General features: G+C 46.1%; 1 protein-coding gene across 8 annotated transcripts in view; it reads right to left on the reverse strand.

The window, feature by feature from the left end:
* Tsc1 (TSC complex subunit 1) overlaps window positions 1-14,612 on the reverse strand; it is a 46,038-nt gene that overhangs the window by 4,719 nt on the left and 26,707 nt on the right. For 6 of the 8 annotated variants that reach the window (XM_040745131.1, XM_040745129.1, XM_005085424.4 and 3 more), the window contains 13 exons: window positions 13,754-13,869; window positions 13,319-13,430; window positions 12,898-13,016; window positions 10,414-10,480; window positions 9,896-10,000; window positions 9,124-9,682; window positions 7,666-7,709; window positions 6,733-6,899; window positions 5,673-5,855; window positions 4,602-4,712; window positions 3,857-3,979; window positions 691-878; window positions 454-615 (listed from right to left, as the gene is read on the reverse strand). In XM_040745131.1, coding sequence (XP_040601065.1) covers window positions 454-615; window positions 691-878; window positions 3,857-3,979; window positions 4,602-4,712; window positions 5,673-5,855; window positions 6,733-6,899; window positions 7,666-7,709; window positions 9,124-9,682; window positions 9,896-10,000; window positions 10,414-10,480; window positions 12,898-13,016; window positions 13,319-13,430; window positions 13,754-13,869 — 2,056 coding nt within the window. The remainder of the gene's footprint in view (window positions 1-453; window positions 616-690; window positions 879-3,856; window positions 3,980-4,601; window positions 4,713-5,672; window positions 5,856-6,732; window positions 6,900-7,665; window positions 7,710-9,123; window positions 9,683-9,895; window positions 10,001-10,413; window positions 10,481-12,897; window positions 13,017-13,318; window positions 13,431-13,753; window positions 13,870-14,612) is intronic. The other 2 variants (XM_013124719.3, XM_040745132.1) reach the window with 1 other exon arrangement.

Consider the following 14,612-nt stretch of genomic DNA (forward strand, 5'->3'; position numbering starts at 1 on the left):
AACTTTTATGGGTATGTGTGTGTGTATATGTACCATGTGTGTGCCTGATACCTGAGGAGGCCAGAAGACAATGTCAGATTCCCTAGAACTGGAGTTACAGGTGGCTCACCTAGGTGCTGGGAACCAAACCAAGGTCCTCTTGCAAGAGCAGCCAGTGCTTTTAACCACTGAGCCATCCCTGCAGCCCTCCCACTATGTTTGTAACAGTAGACACAAACAAGTGTGTCACGTGGAGCCCGAGTAACAGCTGGGGTTATGTTGGGTTACAGACTGCAACGGTAAGGTCAGATAATCAAGTGTGGCCAAGCAACAGGATGGCTCTCTGGAAAGGACTGAGCAGAGGACAGCAGCTCAGCTGCTTGTCACTGCCTCTCCACAGGCCTGCCATGCTGCCCGCTGTGTGTGGCACCTCGAGCTCAGCATCCCACAGAGCACTGATGTGGCGGCTCTCACCTTTCCTCCGCCGCTTCTGCTGCTTCTGCCTTGTCCTCTTCTAGTTTCCGTAGGCAGCCATCTTTCTCCAACCTGCCGTACAAGTCTAGGATCTCCAGTTCCAACACCCGGGTTATCTTCCTCTGAGCCTCATACCTGCTCTCTGCAGCCAGCAGCTGTCCACTAAAAGACAGGGCTTGGTTCAGAACGTGGGAGGGGCCTCACCCCTACCCTACCCCCACATTTCCTGTGAGTCACCTCGCCTGGCTCTTGACATCCTCAAGGTATTTCTTCTGTTCTAGGAGGAGGTGGTCTTTCTTGGCCAGAAGAGACTCCAGTTCCAATACTCGCCTCTGTGAGGCATCCAGCCTCTGGTTCTGCTGGAGAAGGTGGCTTCTGTTCTTTTCTAGTTCTTTCCGATATGCAGTCTTCATCATTTCTACTTCCTATAAAAAGGTCTGGAGTCAGTACTTCCAGACAACTGTACAATGCAACTCAACAAGAAGTGCCCTCAACACTGAGAGGCACTTAGTGTCCTGACCCAACTGAGTAAGAATGACTTCCTGGCAAGTAGGCTAGCTGGGCATTTTTGATGTCTGTGAAACACAGAAAGTCGTGTCACACAGCAGTCAGCACAGCATGTTCACAAAAGCCAAGAACCGTAAGTACCCTTAGAACTAATGTCAGGGCTCTGTGAGAGAAAGCATATATTTACTGTTTGTGGGGTGCATACAGAACCAGTAAAAAGACACAAAAGTGGACCGTTGCCCGCATGATCATGTTTGTCACAATGCATCTGGTTAATGGCAGTAGCCATTTGCCTTCTTTTCACCCTTCCTCCCTCTTCCACTATCAGCTCAGATGGTGACACAAAGAGAACATAGAGAACATGTCTGCTCAGGAGAAGCAGCATTTTCAGGCTGGGTACCTGCCAATTTGTCAGCCAAGTCATGCAGATGGCCTGCCTGCATTGACAAATCCATACTAAGTATAGCCTGATGTGCCCCCAAAAGGTGGAAAGGAGCTTTCCTAGCAATTGTTACTGTCTATTTAACACACACACACACACACACACACACACACACACACACACACACACACTATAGGCTTTTTTCAAAAAAGACCCTAAACTGTTAAGCTACACGGTGACCTCTTTGGAAGGCACCAAGCCTCAATGCTGACTAGTAAATCAAACATTTCCAGAATGCAGAAGGCAGAAATGGCTGAAAACATGGCCATTCCAGCTGTGCAGAATAGCTCCAGGTAACATCACAGCTGACTTCTGTAACAGAGGCAGCACAGTCACCCTCCACATCTACAGACCCCATCAGCTAAAATTTGACATGTTCACTGTGTGTACTAAGTATGCCATGCTGGGTTCTTGTCATTATTCTTGAATAATACCATTTTAACAGCTACCTATAGAGTGCTTACCTTACACGAGGCATATGCATGTGACTTGAGTTACAGGATATGGGAAGATTCTGGCCAACACCATACCATCTTCTTATGAGGAACTAACAATCTGGAGACTTGCAGGGCCCTAGAACCAAGCCTGCCCAGCAATAGTGACACCTGTGCTTACTTATGGATACTCACACAAGGAATTAAGACAGCAAGCCCTGGGCATCTCAGTAACCCTCACAGCCTGCTAGACGCCTGCACCTCCTCCATAGGCCTGAACAACAGTGACCCAGAACTCCAACCAGGGGCAGATTGTATCCTGCTCAAGGCCCTCACAGTTCCACTCAAACCTAACAGAAAGGGACACAGGGTAGGAAGTGTGCAGAGTTTTGTGAGAAATGTTGTTCTCACTGAGAGACACCCACTTGTAGGAAGGGATACTTACTTGCTCCTCCTGGGAACACCATGCGGTTGGTTGGCCTGTGAGGGCTGAACTTGGGGCAACTGGCCCAACAGTGTGGCTAGCTGGAGGACAGGCTAACAGGCTAAGATAACAGAGGGAAGAGTGAAAAGAGCCCGAATTCCTCTTTCTGGTCCCAAACTGTCGCCCTGACCAACTTGGAAATCACCTGTGTCAGGAATTTCTGTCAATTCCAGCCATAAAACTCTATATTGTTAAGTGAGGTTGTTCGATTTGTTTTGAGATGTACAACAAAAGGCATCCCACCTAACAAGTGAGCTTCCCAGTTCATAACTCTGAAACAGCTCCCAGAAGGGAACATGGCTGCTGCCAGTCTCAAGAGTCCAAACAACAGAAGTTAGTCCAGCTCTGTGTCATCTCTCTGGAGGCATCAAAAGTTGTTTTAGCAGCAGCCATACATGGGAGGTTAAGATAAGTGAGTCTCTGTGAGTCCAAAGCTAGCCTGGTTTATGTAGAGAATTTCAGGGCAGCCAAGGCTACATAGGCAGACCCTATCTCAAAAAAAAAAAAAAATTGCCTCAGCAAGTTCTTTTCCTTGGGTCCGTTCCCCACATTCTCTTGAAACTATTCTGCTTCCAGGGTAATTCAAAGTTGGAATCTAGACAGTTTCACTTTTGACATCCTCCAGAGTCTGAACTGGTGGCTGAGAAGAACCGAGAAGTAAGAAGCAACTCTACCATGAATTATGTCTCCTCAGTTCTGAGACAACACTGTTCCACTTGGGACCACAGATGACATTTCATAGAGCCTTGGCCCAAGGGTACTAAAGGCACTTATGGAGGAGCAGGAATCCTGAAATTCCACTTCAGCTCCTTTACTAACACCGCCCACGGCTGACTGTATAGCGACATGGACATCTGTCTCAGGACACTGGCAAACACTAACTGGCCTTGATGCTGACACCAGGACTGAGAGAACATGGCAGGACCAGAGTCACAAAGGAAAGGAAAAAAGAGTGTGGGTGCTGGGGCATAGCACCCACACACACCCTAACCCTAAAAGGTGTGCGAGACAGAGCGGGCTGCCGTCTCTCCCCTCCCTCCCGATCTGCAGCAGTCCATCTCACGCTTTCACTGTGTGACGGACAGGATGTGAATCGCCATGGAAACAAACCTCTGGGGCTATCTGGAAGAGACTAATCTAGACTAGGTTAACTTAAGTGGTAGGACCAAGCTTAAATATGAGCAGTATCCTCCCACAGGCTGGGTCCCAGAACGAATAAAAAGGAGAAAGTCAGATAAGTACCAATCTCTCTCTGCTTCTTGACTGTGGACACAATGTGACCAGATGCTTCACACTGCTACCACCAAGAGATTCTCAAACTGTGAGCCAATAAATCCTTCCTTTCTTTAGTTTCTTTTCAGGAGTTTTGTCACAGCAATGAGAATAGCACCTGATTATGTACCCTGGGCTCCCTGGCACATGCCCGCTTCATCCCCTCCAATGGCTAGACCATGCCATGTGGCTGGGGCCTGGCTGCTCTTCAGAACACAGGGCCAGGTAGGACAGTTTTGTGCCTTTCCGTGCCTGGCCACATACCTTGGTGGTGTCAGGATGTTTGCTCTGCAGCTGTTCCAAGTACAGCTCATTGACCTCCCCGAGCACCAGGAGCTGCCTATTCAAGAACTCCATCTGCTGCTGCACCGATTCACTATTGGAGAGCTGTCCAGATGGAAGTGAGAAAGTGCAAGTTCAGCGTGGCAAACTAGCCAACAGACAGGGGCAGGGACTACTGAGGGGCACAGTGCGATGCAGAGTAGAATAATCCATTCCCACTGGGTCTAGGGCTAGTGCAGAAGAAAGCACCAAGGGCAGCAAGAACACACTTGGGCTGTGCTCTGCACAGAAGCAACATGGATATATCTCATTGCGGCTAGCCCAAGAACACTGGAGCAGACCCAGCTATGGGACACAGCCCCAGCAAACTTACCTATATTTGGATACATGATACATAGATTTCATTGAATCCCTATGGGGAGTTACATCTCAAAAGCCTTAACAAACTGTTTATACTTCATAAATAAGGTATTAAAGAGCTCTGTGGGATGTGCCTACCCCCAGCTCAGTAGGCACTTTTGTTGTGAGGGCTGTCTGCAATAGGGGGTACACTGCATTTGGCAGTACCCATGCCCCTACCCACCCACTGCCAGGAGCACCAGTGTCTCCAGATATTGCCAAATGTTTCCTGAGTAGAACTGTTCCCTGCTGGAGCACCACCACAGACATATGAGTAATACATCTGCCTGGCCTGAAGCAAGACTCAGCAGGTGGGGTCTTGTCTTACCTTCTGAGAAACCTGGCTGAGCAGCAGCTCAGTGTGGCACACCTTGTTGTTGGCCTTCTTCAGCTCCAGCCGTAGCTCCGCAATCATGTTCCTGCAGTCCTCCAGCTTTGTCTACCAAAGAGAGTTGGCCGTGAGGCTACAAGAGCACCTATGGGCACAGCCACAGGCAGAGCTGGGGATGCTCTGTCCCTCAACTGCTCTTGTCCATCAGTATTGAACTTTTCTATTTTAAAGGAGATATTCCAAGTATCAAAAGGAAAGGGAAAAAAAACTCCAAAGACCTGATCCTTACAGCACCCAAACTACATGTCCCAGGCCAGGCAGCCATAAAGAAATGTGGCCCAAACTCTCTCTTTGAAGGGACCACAGTGACACCTGTGGGACATCATGGGAACTACCAATTAATTGGTAGAGACATGCCATATGTCTGTGGATAATGCCTGGCAAAAAGAAAAAAAAAAAAAGGCAATATGATAATACAGAAAGGAAATGAGGGTATCACTGTCTACTGATTCCAGGGCTGAAATACTGTGCAGGGCCAACAAGGTCACATGACTTTACCAATCATGCCTACTTAAAAGTGAAGTTTAAAATATTTTAAATGTAGTTGTGTTGTTTCCAAACAGCTACTATGTCAGGAGGAATCAATCTCAATGAGTGTTCAAAACCGCTTAGAGCAGCAGCTTTCAACCGGTGGGTCACGATCATCGAAAACACGTATTTCTGATGGTCTTAGGAATCCCCAGCCATAAATTAATTTTCATTGTTATTTCACAACTGTAATTTTGCTACTGAGTGGTTTCTCAGTTCCTAAGACCACTGGAAATAGGAATGTTCCAGTGGTCATGACCCACAGGTTGAGAACCATTGGCTCAGAGGAGCATTAAGCAGTTTCTTTTAGCTCCAGGGTGATGGGGACACTACAGGAACAATGAAGTTAAGATCTATCCAACATGAATACACTTGTCATTTTGGAGAGCAAAGTATTCATCTCAGGTAAGTTGAGTAAAGTGACAGGACATAGCTGATGTCACACCTTCTCCTGTCACCACCTGGTCCAGCAGCTGATACCTGTAACTCCTGGCTCTGGTTGTAGAATTCTTCCCGGTCATGCTGTAGCTGTCGAATCTGGCTGTACAGCTGGGTCACCATGGTGTCATGCTGTCCCTGAAGCTGACTGTATCGGTCTCGCTCATTCTTCAGACTCAGCTTCCACATCTGGATGTCGTTCTCCTGTAACTTTAACTGATCTTTCTAGCAAAGGCAGAGACAGCATCATTTTAGGTGCTACCCAACACAGGCACTGACACTCAAGCTTAACACATTACCAACGTTGACAGTCACATACTGCCCTGGAATTTTAATCATACATTTACGGGCCTGGTGCCTCTCTACTGTCCAAACTCCACATGAACACATGGACCTTTCCTTAAACACCATGCTTCTGATACTTGCTGAAGTCCTAGATGCCAGCTGAGGAAGACCCTGAATATACAGTGCGTTAGTCCTCTAAAATGCTAGGCCCTGACCATCACCCAGTGCACCAAGCATAGGATGAATGCTCACCGGTAGGATTTAACACCACAGGGTACAATGCAGACTGCCACTATCATTCGTTGTCTACAGAATGGGTAAAGAAGCATCAAAAGGCTTAAGGAAAGTCAGGTGTGATAGCACTGGGGAGGTAGAAGTAGGTGGATCTCTGTGAGTTTCAGTTTCAGGTCTATATGGAGAGACCCTATCTCAAACAAACAACCCTCCCAAGATAACCAAAACAAACAAAAACCCCAAAAAGCTTAAGGTAAAATCCACCAAAGTCCAGGTCTTTATACCCATGACATCAAGCACCTTCAGTTTTGTGCCATGAAACAGCTTATCAGCAGGAAAAGTAAAATAAGTTGGCCCTTCACATTTATGGCAAATGCCAAGTAGTCACAAAAAGTCACTTGTTCTCATGGTTCCTGGGAGCTTAAGAGGAGTTCTGAGACCCAGCTGAGCGCACCTGTACCTCACAGGCTAAGTGGCTTGCCCTCAGTCATTAGAGAAGAGCTGGGGCTAACGAAGGTTGCCCTTTCCTTTGGCATCTGCTCTCTATAAGCCATGGCGTGGCTGGACACCCCTGCCTGCTCACCATTGCTGCATTGTGCTCCTCCAGAGCCGCTGCCCTGATCACCTTGCGTAGCAGCCTTCTGTTCCTGAGGGCATGCTGCTGCCGCTTGAACCGCTCGTACAGCAGCTGGTTGTGCAGTAAAAGCAACTGGTCTCGGAGGGTACGGATCTCATCTGAGGGAGGAGAGCCTGATTTTGAAGCAGAGGGAAGGTGGCAGAAAGGCCTTTTACACACAGTTCCATCGAGGGCCTCCCATGGGCTTCACTTAAGAAACATAATTTCTGGGTCTTGGAAGACAGCTCAGTCCATGAAGCGCTTGCTGTGCAAGCATGGGAGCCTGGCTTAATTTGCAAAACCCATGAAAAAATACTTAGGCATGGGAGTTTGTGCCTGTAATCCCAGCACTGGGGAAGCAAAGACAGGCAGACCCTTGGGGTTCACTAGCCAGCAAGCCTTGGTACATTAGCAAGCTCTAGACCAGTGAAAGGTCCTGTCTCCACAATGTGTGCACACAATTCTGACACCACCCAATCAGTGTGTGCGTTCCCAGCACCACCATTCTTAAGAGATGGAAGATTCTTCTACTTGCCTTCCCTTTAAAGCATCCAAGGTGGTACCAGAGGAGGGCCCCTGAGGCAGGAAACCTGATCATGGAGGTATTTCTGACTTCCTTTCTCTCTGTCACTGGTCCCTCACTGCTATGCTTCCCAGGAGACTTCCCAGCACATTCCCACCAAGTAGATCTTTCCTAGGGAAATCTGGTACTCACTTTGTCACTGAACTCCCAAGTCCATAGTACTTGCCACTCCTTAAGAATATGAAACCCTGACTCTGCAACACTTGGGGTCCTCTTACCAAGCAGGTAGCTAACTGGAGTAGGAGTCAAAGGGGCCCTTTCCTGAGGGCAGAAGAGGGATGAGTGGGGTTGGATGTGTGCTGAAGCAACAACTTTACCTCCAAAGTGGGTCCAGTCAACAGATTTGCTGGGTAAGGACAACCTAGGAAAAGATTTTATAATAAGTTACTGATCTGATCTAGAAAACATGAATCTGGACTTTTTGTTGTTGGTGATGGTGTTTGAGAAAGTCTCATGCATCCCAGGCTGGCTTTGAACTTGCTATGTAGCCAAGGGTGATGCTGAACTTCTGATCCTTCTGCCTTCATCTCCCAAGTGCTGGGACTGTAGGCACGGGCCACCATGCCCCATTTTATATGGTGCTGGCGATCAAATGAAGGACTTTATGAAGGCTAGGCAAGCACTCTACCAACTGAGCTATATCCTCAGCCCCTCTCCCCTCAAAAAAATTGACTTTTTGTTGTAGCAAGATTAGCTCACATCTTTGTAGTCAGAATATGCAGTGACTTAAGACAACTTTCATATTCCAAGTCTTCGGCTGATCTAGAAGGGATTATTGGTGTCTGGGGTAGGTAGTCTGGGGTAGGTAAGTCCACTGCATATAGCTAAATCTCAGTCCTAGCATTGAGCTCCTTGGCTTAGTGGCTGTGCCATAGGATCTGCTGTCCAACCACCCTTTGCAGGAAAACATGGAGCCCTACTGCCTCCCCTCTTCATGTAGACACACAGTTGCTCTCTCCTTGAACAAGCTACTGTCACCCTGTTAAGACAAAAATCTGCCTGACTCCAAAACACCAAATTTCATTTTATACATGGAGTTTTAAATATTATAATTCTCGTCAAATTCCACTTTAGGGTATTATATAGAAGAAAGGCAAAAACAAGCCAGGTGTGGTGGTACAACCTTGTAATCTCAGCTTTGGGAGACCAGGGTAGGAAGATCATGAATTCCATACTAGCCTGGGCTACACAGTGAAACAATATCTCAAAACAAACAAAAGAATAAACTAACTTTTCCCTAGAACCAGAGGCAAAAGGGTCAAACCCAACTTGGCCGGGTAATTCTTTCGCTTTTCCTGGAATCCTCTGACAGGGTTAAAAACAAAGCCTGAAAGCTGCCTCAGCTCTTTAGCAGCCCAGGCGCTCTGTACAGAATGCTCATAATCTCAGCTTTCACCAATAGCATAAGAGAAAACAGAAACCTCTAACTGGAGGACATACTGAGATGAGGGTTACTTAACTCTGAGGTATTATAACCTCATTTATAACATCTTCTTTTTAGAGAACAAATGTGCAAACACCCACTGGAGCACCCACACAGAACAGAGGCACAAAATGACCTGTACTGAAGAGCTATTTACAAGTGGACACCATCTATCTCACAAGTCATCCAGACACAAGTGCCCATGCTCTAGACATGGAAAAGCAACTGAACAGAAGGACATGTAAGAAAACACAAGAGAACCAGCTGGCCCAGGTACAGGAGGAAAGGGGTAGTCCTGCACTGCCCTCATGGTCCTGTGCTGCCTAGAAACAACAACAGGGCCCAGGCTTACTTGCTCAGCTCCTTGCTGTGTGCATCTGCTCCCTGTTCTATCAGTCTGTCCAGTACTTCCATCGGGGAGGTAGAGGGCACACAGTCTTCCTCAGGGTTTCCTTTCACTTTCTTCAACAGCTCCTCAGTCTTCTTGCTGACAAAGTGACAGGCAGTCTTTGGCAAGGCCACCTCAAAGAGATGATCATATGGGGGAGGCTGCCCACTTCCAAAGCTCACTCCCCTCTGAGGTGGAATTTTGCAAGGGCTGGGAGTGAGGATACTGGTTTCCAGAGACGTCTGGCCATCCCTGTCCCCAGCGGGACTGGCATCAGCACTGCCAGAGGGTGGGTCTATAGGAGTAAAGGCTTGCTTTGGTGTATCAGGCCCATGCTTGTCCAGGGAGGAGTGCAAAAGCTCAGGGTTCACGCTGGAGCCCTGAGTCCCAGAGGCTGCTGAGTGAGTCTTCCGCTGAGAACTAGAGAGACTGTCCCGGTAGAAGGGAGAGTCAAAGCCCCCTCGAGGAACTACAGGATCCGCCTCTGCAGTGGTGATCTCAGAAAGCTCTTTGGATATCGCAGCTGAAATGAGGGTGGGGAAACAAGGGAACCCTGTAAACACTCAGGGGTTGTGTGCTACAGGGGAATTAAAGCAGGCAATCCTTCCCTTGTACATGCTAGCACATTCACCCCAACAAAGAAAGCCAAGCAAGCTCAGGAGTTTGAATACTAGAGCCCAGTTCTGAGACAGAAGCAGACAACTTTCATCACCTTGTAGCAACCAATACATATTACCTTCTTCTTTATCTTTCTCAATGCTATCTTCCTCAGAAGCCAGGTCACCTAAGAAATCCGACAGATTCCCCAGAGTAACGGAACCTTTGCTTGCAGGTGGATCCTCTGCAGAGACAGAGACAACTCAGGTCAAACTGGCTAACCCTGCAAGCACAAAGCTGCCACACTATATACGCATGTACAAGAGTTCTTTCAGATGAGTAGACGAAATTAGGACCACTACAAAAGACGGAGAACTTATGCATCATTTACAAAGGTTCCAAACCTAACCCCACAAAAATACAATTCTCAGGCCATAATGTCTCTAATAATAGATAAAATCACCTAGTTTGACTTGCTCAAAGCAGACAGACTTCAGGTAGTAGCTTAATAAATTTCTAATACTGGTATTGTGTGTGTCTCTAGGAGTTGGCTTTAGTGCTACTCCAAACCACCCTCTTTCCACCTAGCTTAGCTTTGAAACTATAGAATTCAATGCAAAGAGATAAGCCAGGTCCATCATTACCCAGGGAGTTTACCTAGTCCTCGGTCATTTAGATACTGCTGTCTCTGCAGGTAAGGCCTCGAGGAATCTGTTCTTTCTTCCTGAAAATAGAAGCACACAGTGAAAATGCTGGGCATGTTCTGTGACATACAGTAAATGGAGTTTAAAGCATAGTCCAGTGAACCGCTTGACTTCAGAATTCCTTTAGAATCTTAAAAAATGTAAAGAATTAAAGTTGGAAGGATGGCAGTGGCTAAGAGCACTGCCTCTTCTTTCACAGGACCCATGTTCAATTTCCAGAACCCACATGACAGCTCACAACCATCTGTAAATCTAGTCCCTGAATTATATGTAAGTCTCTGATGCTTTTTTCTGACTTCAGGCTTCTGTGGGCACCAGGTACACAATCACTCATACACATAAAATAAGTTACCTACCTACCTACCTACCTACCTACCTACCTACCTACCTACCTACCATGTGTGTGTGCTTGTGCATGCTCTAGAGTGTATCAGTCTCAGGCGCTTCTATCTGCATGGTTAAATTTACCAAAAGTGTTTAATATGAAATTAAAATAGAAATTAAAGAAAAATTATTAATTTAAAATGCACTAATGTCATGTTAATGCATATAGCATACTTTTATGAAATAAAATGCATTTTCTAAGACAATAATCACATAGAACTGCTACATTTTTTCAATTTCTTTCAATAATTTTGTTTAATGAAAACCAGCTGAATTTGCCTGCATTCTACTCTTGATATTTTTCTGTGTGTTATTTTGTCTGAAATATATGAAGAAAATTGGGGCCCTTACAGATATGCAAAATTAAAATGCATATTATATTTCATCTCATGGTTTCTAAACATAGTTACAGTGTAGAATCTGAAACCACACAAATGCTTCATACATGTGCATGAGCAGGTGCTCACAGAGGCCAAAGGCCTGCATTATCACTCTATAGTATTCCCTTGAGTCAGGGCCTTTCACTGAGCTGGGATGGTAGCCAGCAAGCCCCAGGGATCCTCCTGCCTCTAACAGCAGGGCCTGGGGATACAGGCTTGCTCACAACACCTGTCCTGTTTTGTTTTTGTTTTTGTTTTTTTTTACATGGGTACTGGAAAGTGTTTCCCTGGGTTTTCCTAGCTATCCTGGAACCTAGCTGATGTCAAACTCAGAGACTGACCTTCCTCTGCTGGGATTAAAGCTGTGTGCCACCATGTCCAGCCAAGTTGTTTGTTTTTGAGACAGGATCTATGTAGCACTGGATAACCTAGAACCTGCCACCACGTAGACCAGGCTGGCCTTGAACTCACAGAGATCCACCTGCTTCTGCCTCCCAAGTGCTACAGCTAAAGGTTTGCACTACCATACCACGCCCTAGGCACAAGTTTTTTAATGAACTATTTTCACTTGAAAGTTGGGTTTTATTATTGGCCATCAATCATTGTCAACTGTTTACCTTGAAGTGACAGACTTGGTTCATCATTTAAGAAACTGTCACAGGTAGGAAAAGAAGAAAATATGAGCAAAGTCATGTAAGTATAAAAATGTCATAATGAAATCCATTAGCCTGTACCAAATCTGAAAAAAAGAAATTTTCTGTTAAATGTTCAGGTCTGAATAAACCACCTGCCAGTCACTTGTCTTTCAGATAAATCATACTCCATAGGAAAAAAAAGGCAGCTAGTTCAGCTCCAACTCAAACAGTTACAGTGTGGAATAAAACGAGCTCTGAGTACATTTCTTATTTTGTTTATTTTCTTGCTCTTTTGAGACAGAGACTCACTGCATCTACACTGGCCTTGAATTCACAATCCTCCTGCCTCAGTCCCTGGAGCCTGTATTAAATGTGTACCACAATATCCAGCTACATTCCCAAAGGGTATATACATATAATTTCAAGGCCCCGATTTAATGAAAACTCATCATTTTTGCTTCTTAGGGTAGAACATGGCCCCCATCTCCTATTTCTTTCTTTTTTTTTAAGATTTTTTAAAAATAAATTTATTTAACTTTATTTTATTTGCATTGTTATGAAGCTGTCAGATCCCCTGAAACCAGGATTACAGATAGCTGTGAACTGCCATGTGGGTGCTGGGAATTGAACCCGGGTTCTCTGGAAGAGCAGCCAGTGCTCTTAACCTCTGAGCCATCTCTCCAGCCCCCCACCCCCAAATTCGAAGCTGAAAGAGTATGTTAAGAGGGATACAATACCTTGAGAGTCTGGTCTCTAACTTGGTCTGTGCTAAGGGGTCAGTATCTTACTACTGTCTGTACTATCAATGCCATGGGAAGAGCACACAGCAGTCAATGTTGAATTGAAAGCTGGCCTAATCCATTGAGCCTGAAAGGCTTTCAGGGTCCTGGGGCTGGCAGGTCATGCCTTGAGAACCGATGACACCTATTTTAAGTTATTATGATTCAATTCCATCCCATTTGGGGTCAGGATGGCACTTGGCATAATTAGGCTTTACAAGGTGAGATGTGCACTGGTTATCTCTGGCCTGCCACTCACCTTTCTGGGGGGTGTGGCTGTAGCCTGGGAGGATGACCCATGCACACAGTCATCTGGGGGACAGGCCAGGGCTGGAGGAGGAGAGGTTGCTGGGGTTCCCAAAGGAGTTCCTTTTCCACCTGCACAGAGACAAGGACAGTACATAGAAAGGCTGAGCCAAATATTAGAAAGGTCATTGTTTCCTCAACAGCGCTAACACTACAAATACAGCTGTCCAATTAACTTTTTGGAATCCAGATCAGTCTCAGCACCTATATATCTGTCTATCTCTTTACTTTACTCAATCTGAAAAGCCCAGAAACTTATATTAAGCTTCAAAAACAAGTTTATTACCGCCAAATGCCCCCAAATCACTATGAGATCCTCTGTCACAAAACACAGGCCCAAACCAACCAATTAAGTAGAACTAAGACCTACATACCAGTGGTACTAAAGGCTTTACTGTAGGGTTGTGACAACTCAGGTGGGACATTTCCAGGAGATGTAGGAGGAGTGGTCATACCACAGACCATAGATGGGCTCCAGAGAGTAGCCTAGAATCAATAGGGAACATCAGTATCGGCGAGTAAGCACTGGGTCCTGCACAAGATTTCCCGGCAATGTCAGTTTAGATGTGGCCTTTTCAACTACAAGCTGCATGTTGCAAAATCTTTACTACGAGACAAGTTACATTTCAAGTGTCTGCACTCCAAGTTACCCATGTAGCAACAATGGCTTTCTCTGTTCCTATCATGGGCCCTTAAGGACCCTCCAGAAACACACAGTGTGCAGTTTCCCTGCTACATACTAAATCCTGACCAATGGCCCAAATTCACCAGGAGGCAGAGGAGGGGAAGCACACTGAGTGGCACCGTACTTGCAGCGGCTCAGGTAGCAGCCGTGTTGATGGGGAACTCAGACTCTGAGGTAGCTGCCCAGCTGGACTGAACAACATCAGCCGAGAGGTGGAGGAAGGGGTGGAAGTAGCTCCCCCTGAAATGAAAGGGAAGGAGGGGGGTGAGCATGAGTGCCGAGTCACTCTGATAAACAACTACAGTTGAAATAACTCACTGCTCTACCTAAAATCACAAGGAGCAGCTGGGCAGTAGGGGGCGCACACTTTTAATCCCAGGAGGCAGAGGCAGGCAGATCTCTTTGAGTTTGAGGCCAGCCTGGTCTACAGAGAGAGTTCCAGGACAACCAGGAGTACACATAGAAACCCTGTCTCAAAAAACTAATAAATAAACAAAAGAGTCACTAGAGGCTTGGGCATCTCTGTGAATAAACTAACATTTAAGATTCTTGTGGGTTATTTGTTTGTTTTGAGACAGGGTTTTCACTGTATAGCCCTGACTGCTCTAGAACTGGCTATGTTACCAGGCTAGCATTGAACTCAAGGGATCTACTGCCTCTGTCTTCTGAGTGTTGAGATTAAAGGTGTGCACCACCATATCCAGTCTTTAAAGATTCATTAAAGGCCCTGGAGAGATGGCTCAGAGATTAAAACCACTGGCTGCTCTTCCAGATGTCCTGAGCTCAATTTCTAGCAACCACGTGGTGGCTCACAACCATCTGTAATGAGATCTGGTGCCCTCTTCTGGCCTGCAGACATACATGCAGGTAGAACACTGTATGCATAATTAGTAAATCTTAAAAAAAAAAAAGAATGCTTAAAAAATGCCCTTTGGAAGTTAAAGTTCAGGCAGGTCTGCCTCTAGTTATACATCAGGATAATT

The sequence above is a fragment of the Mesocricetus auratus genome, unplaced genomic scaffold (genome assembly GCF_017639785.1).
Source record: "Mesocricetus auratus isolate SY011 unplaced genomic scaffold, BCM_Maur_2.0 Super-Scaffold_100004, whole genome shotgun sequence".
Lineage (NCBI taxonomy): Eukaryota > Metazoa > Chordata > Mammalia > Rodentia > Cricetidae > Mesocricetus > Mesocricetus auratus.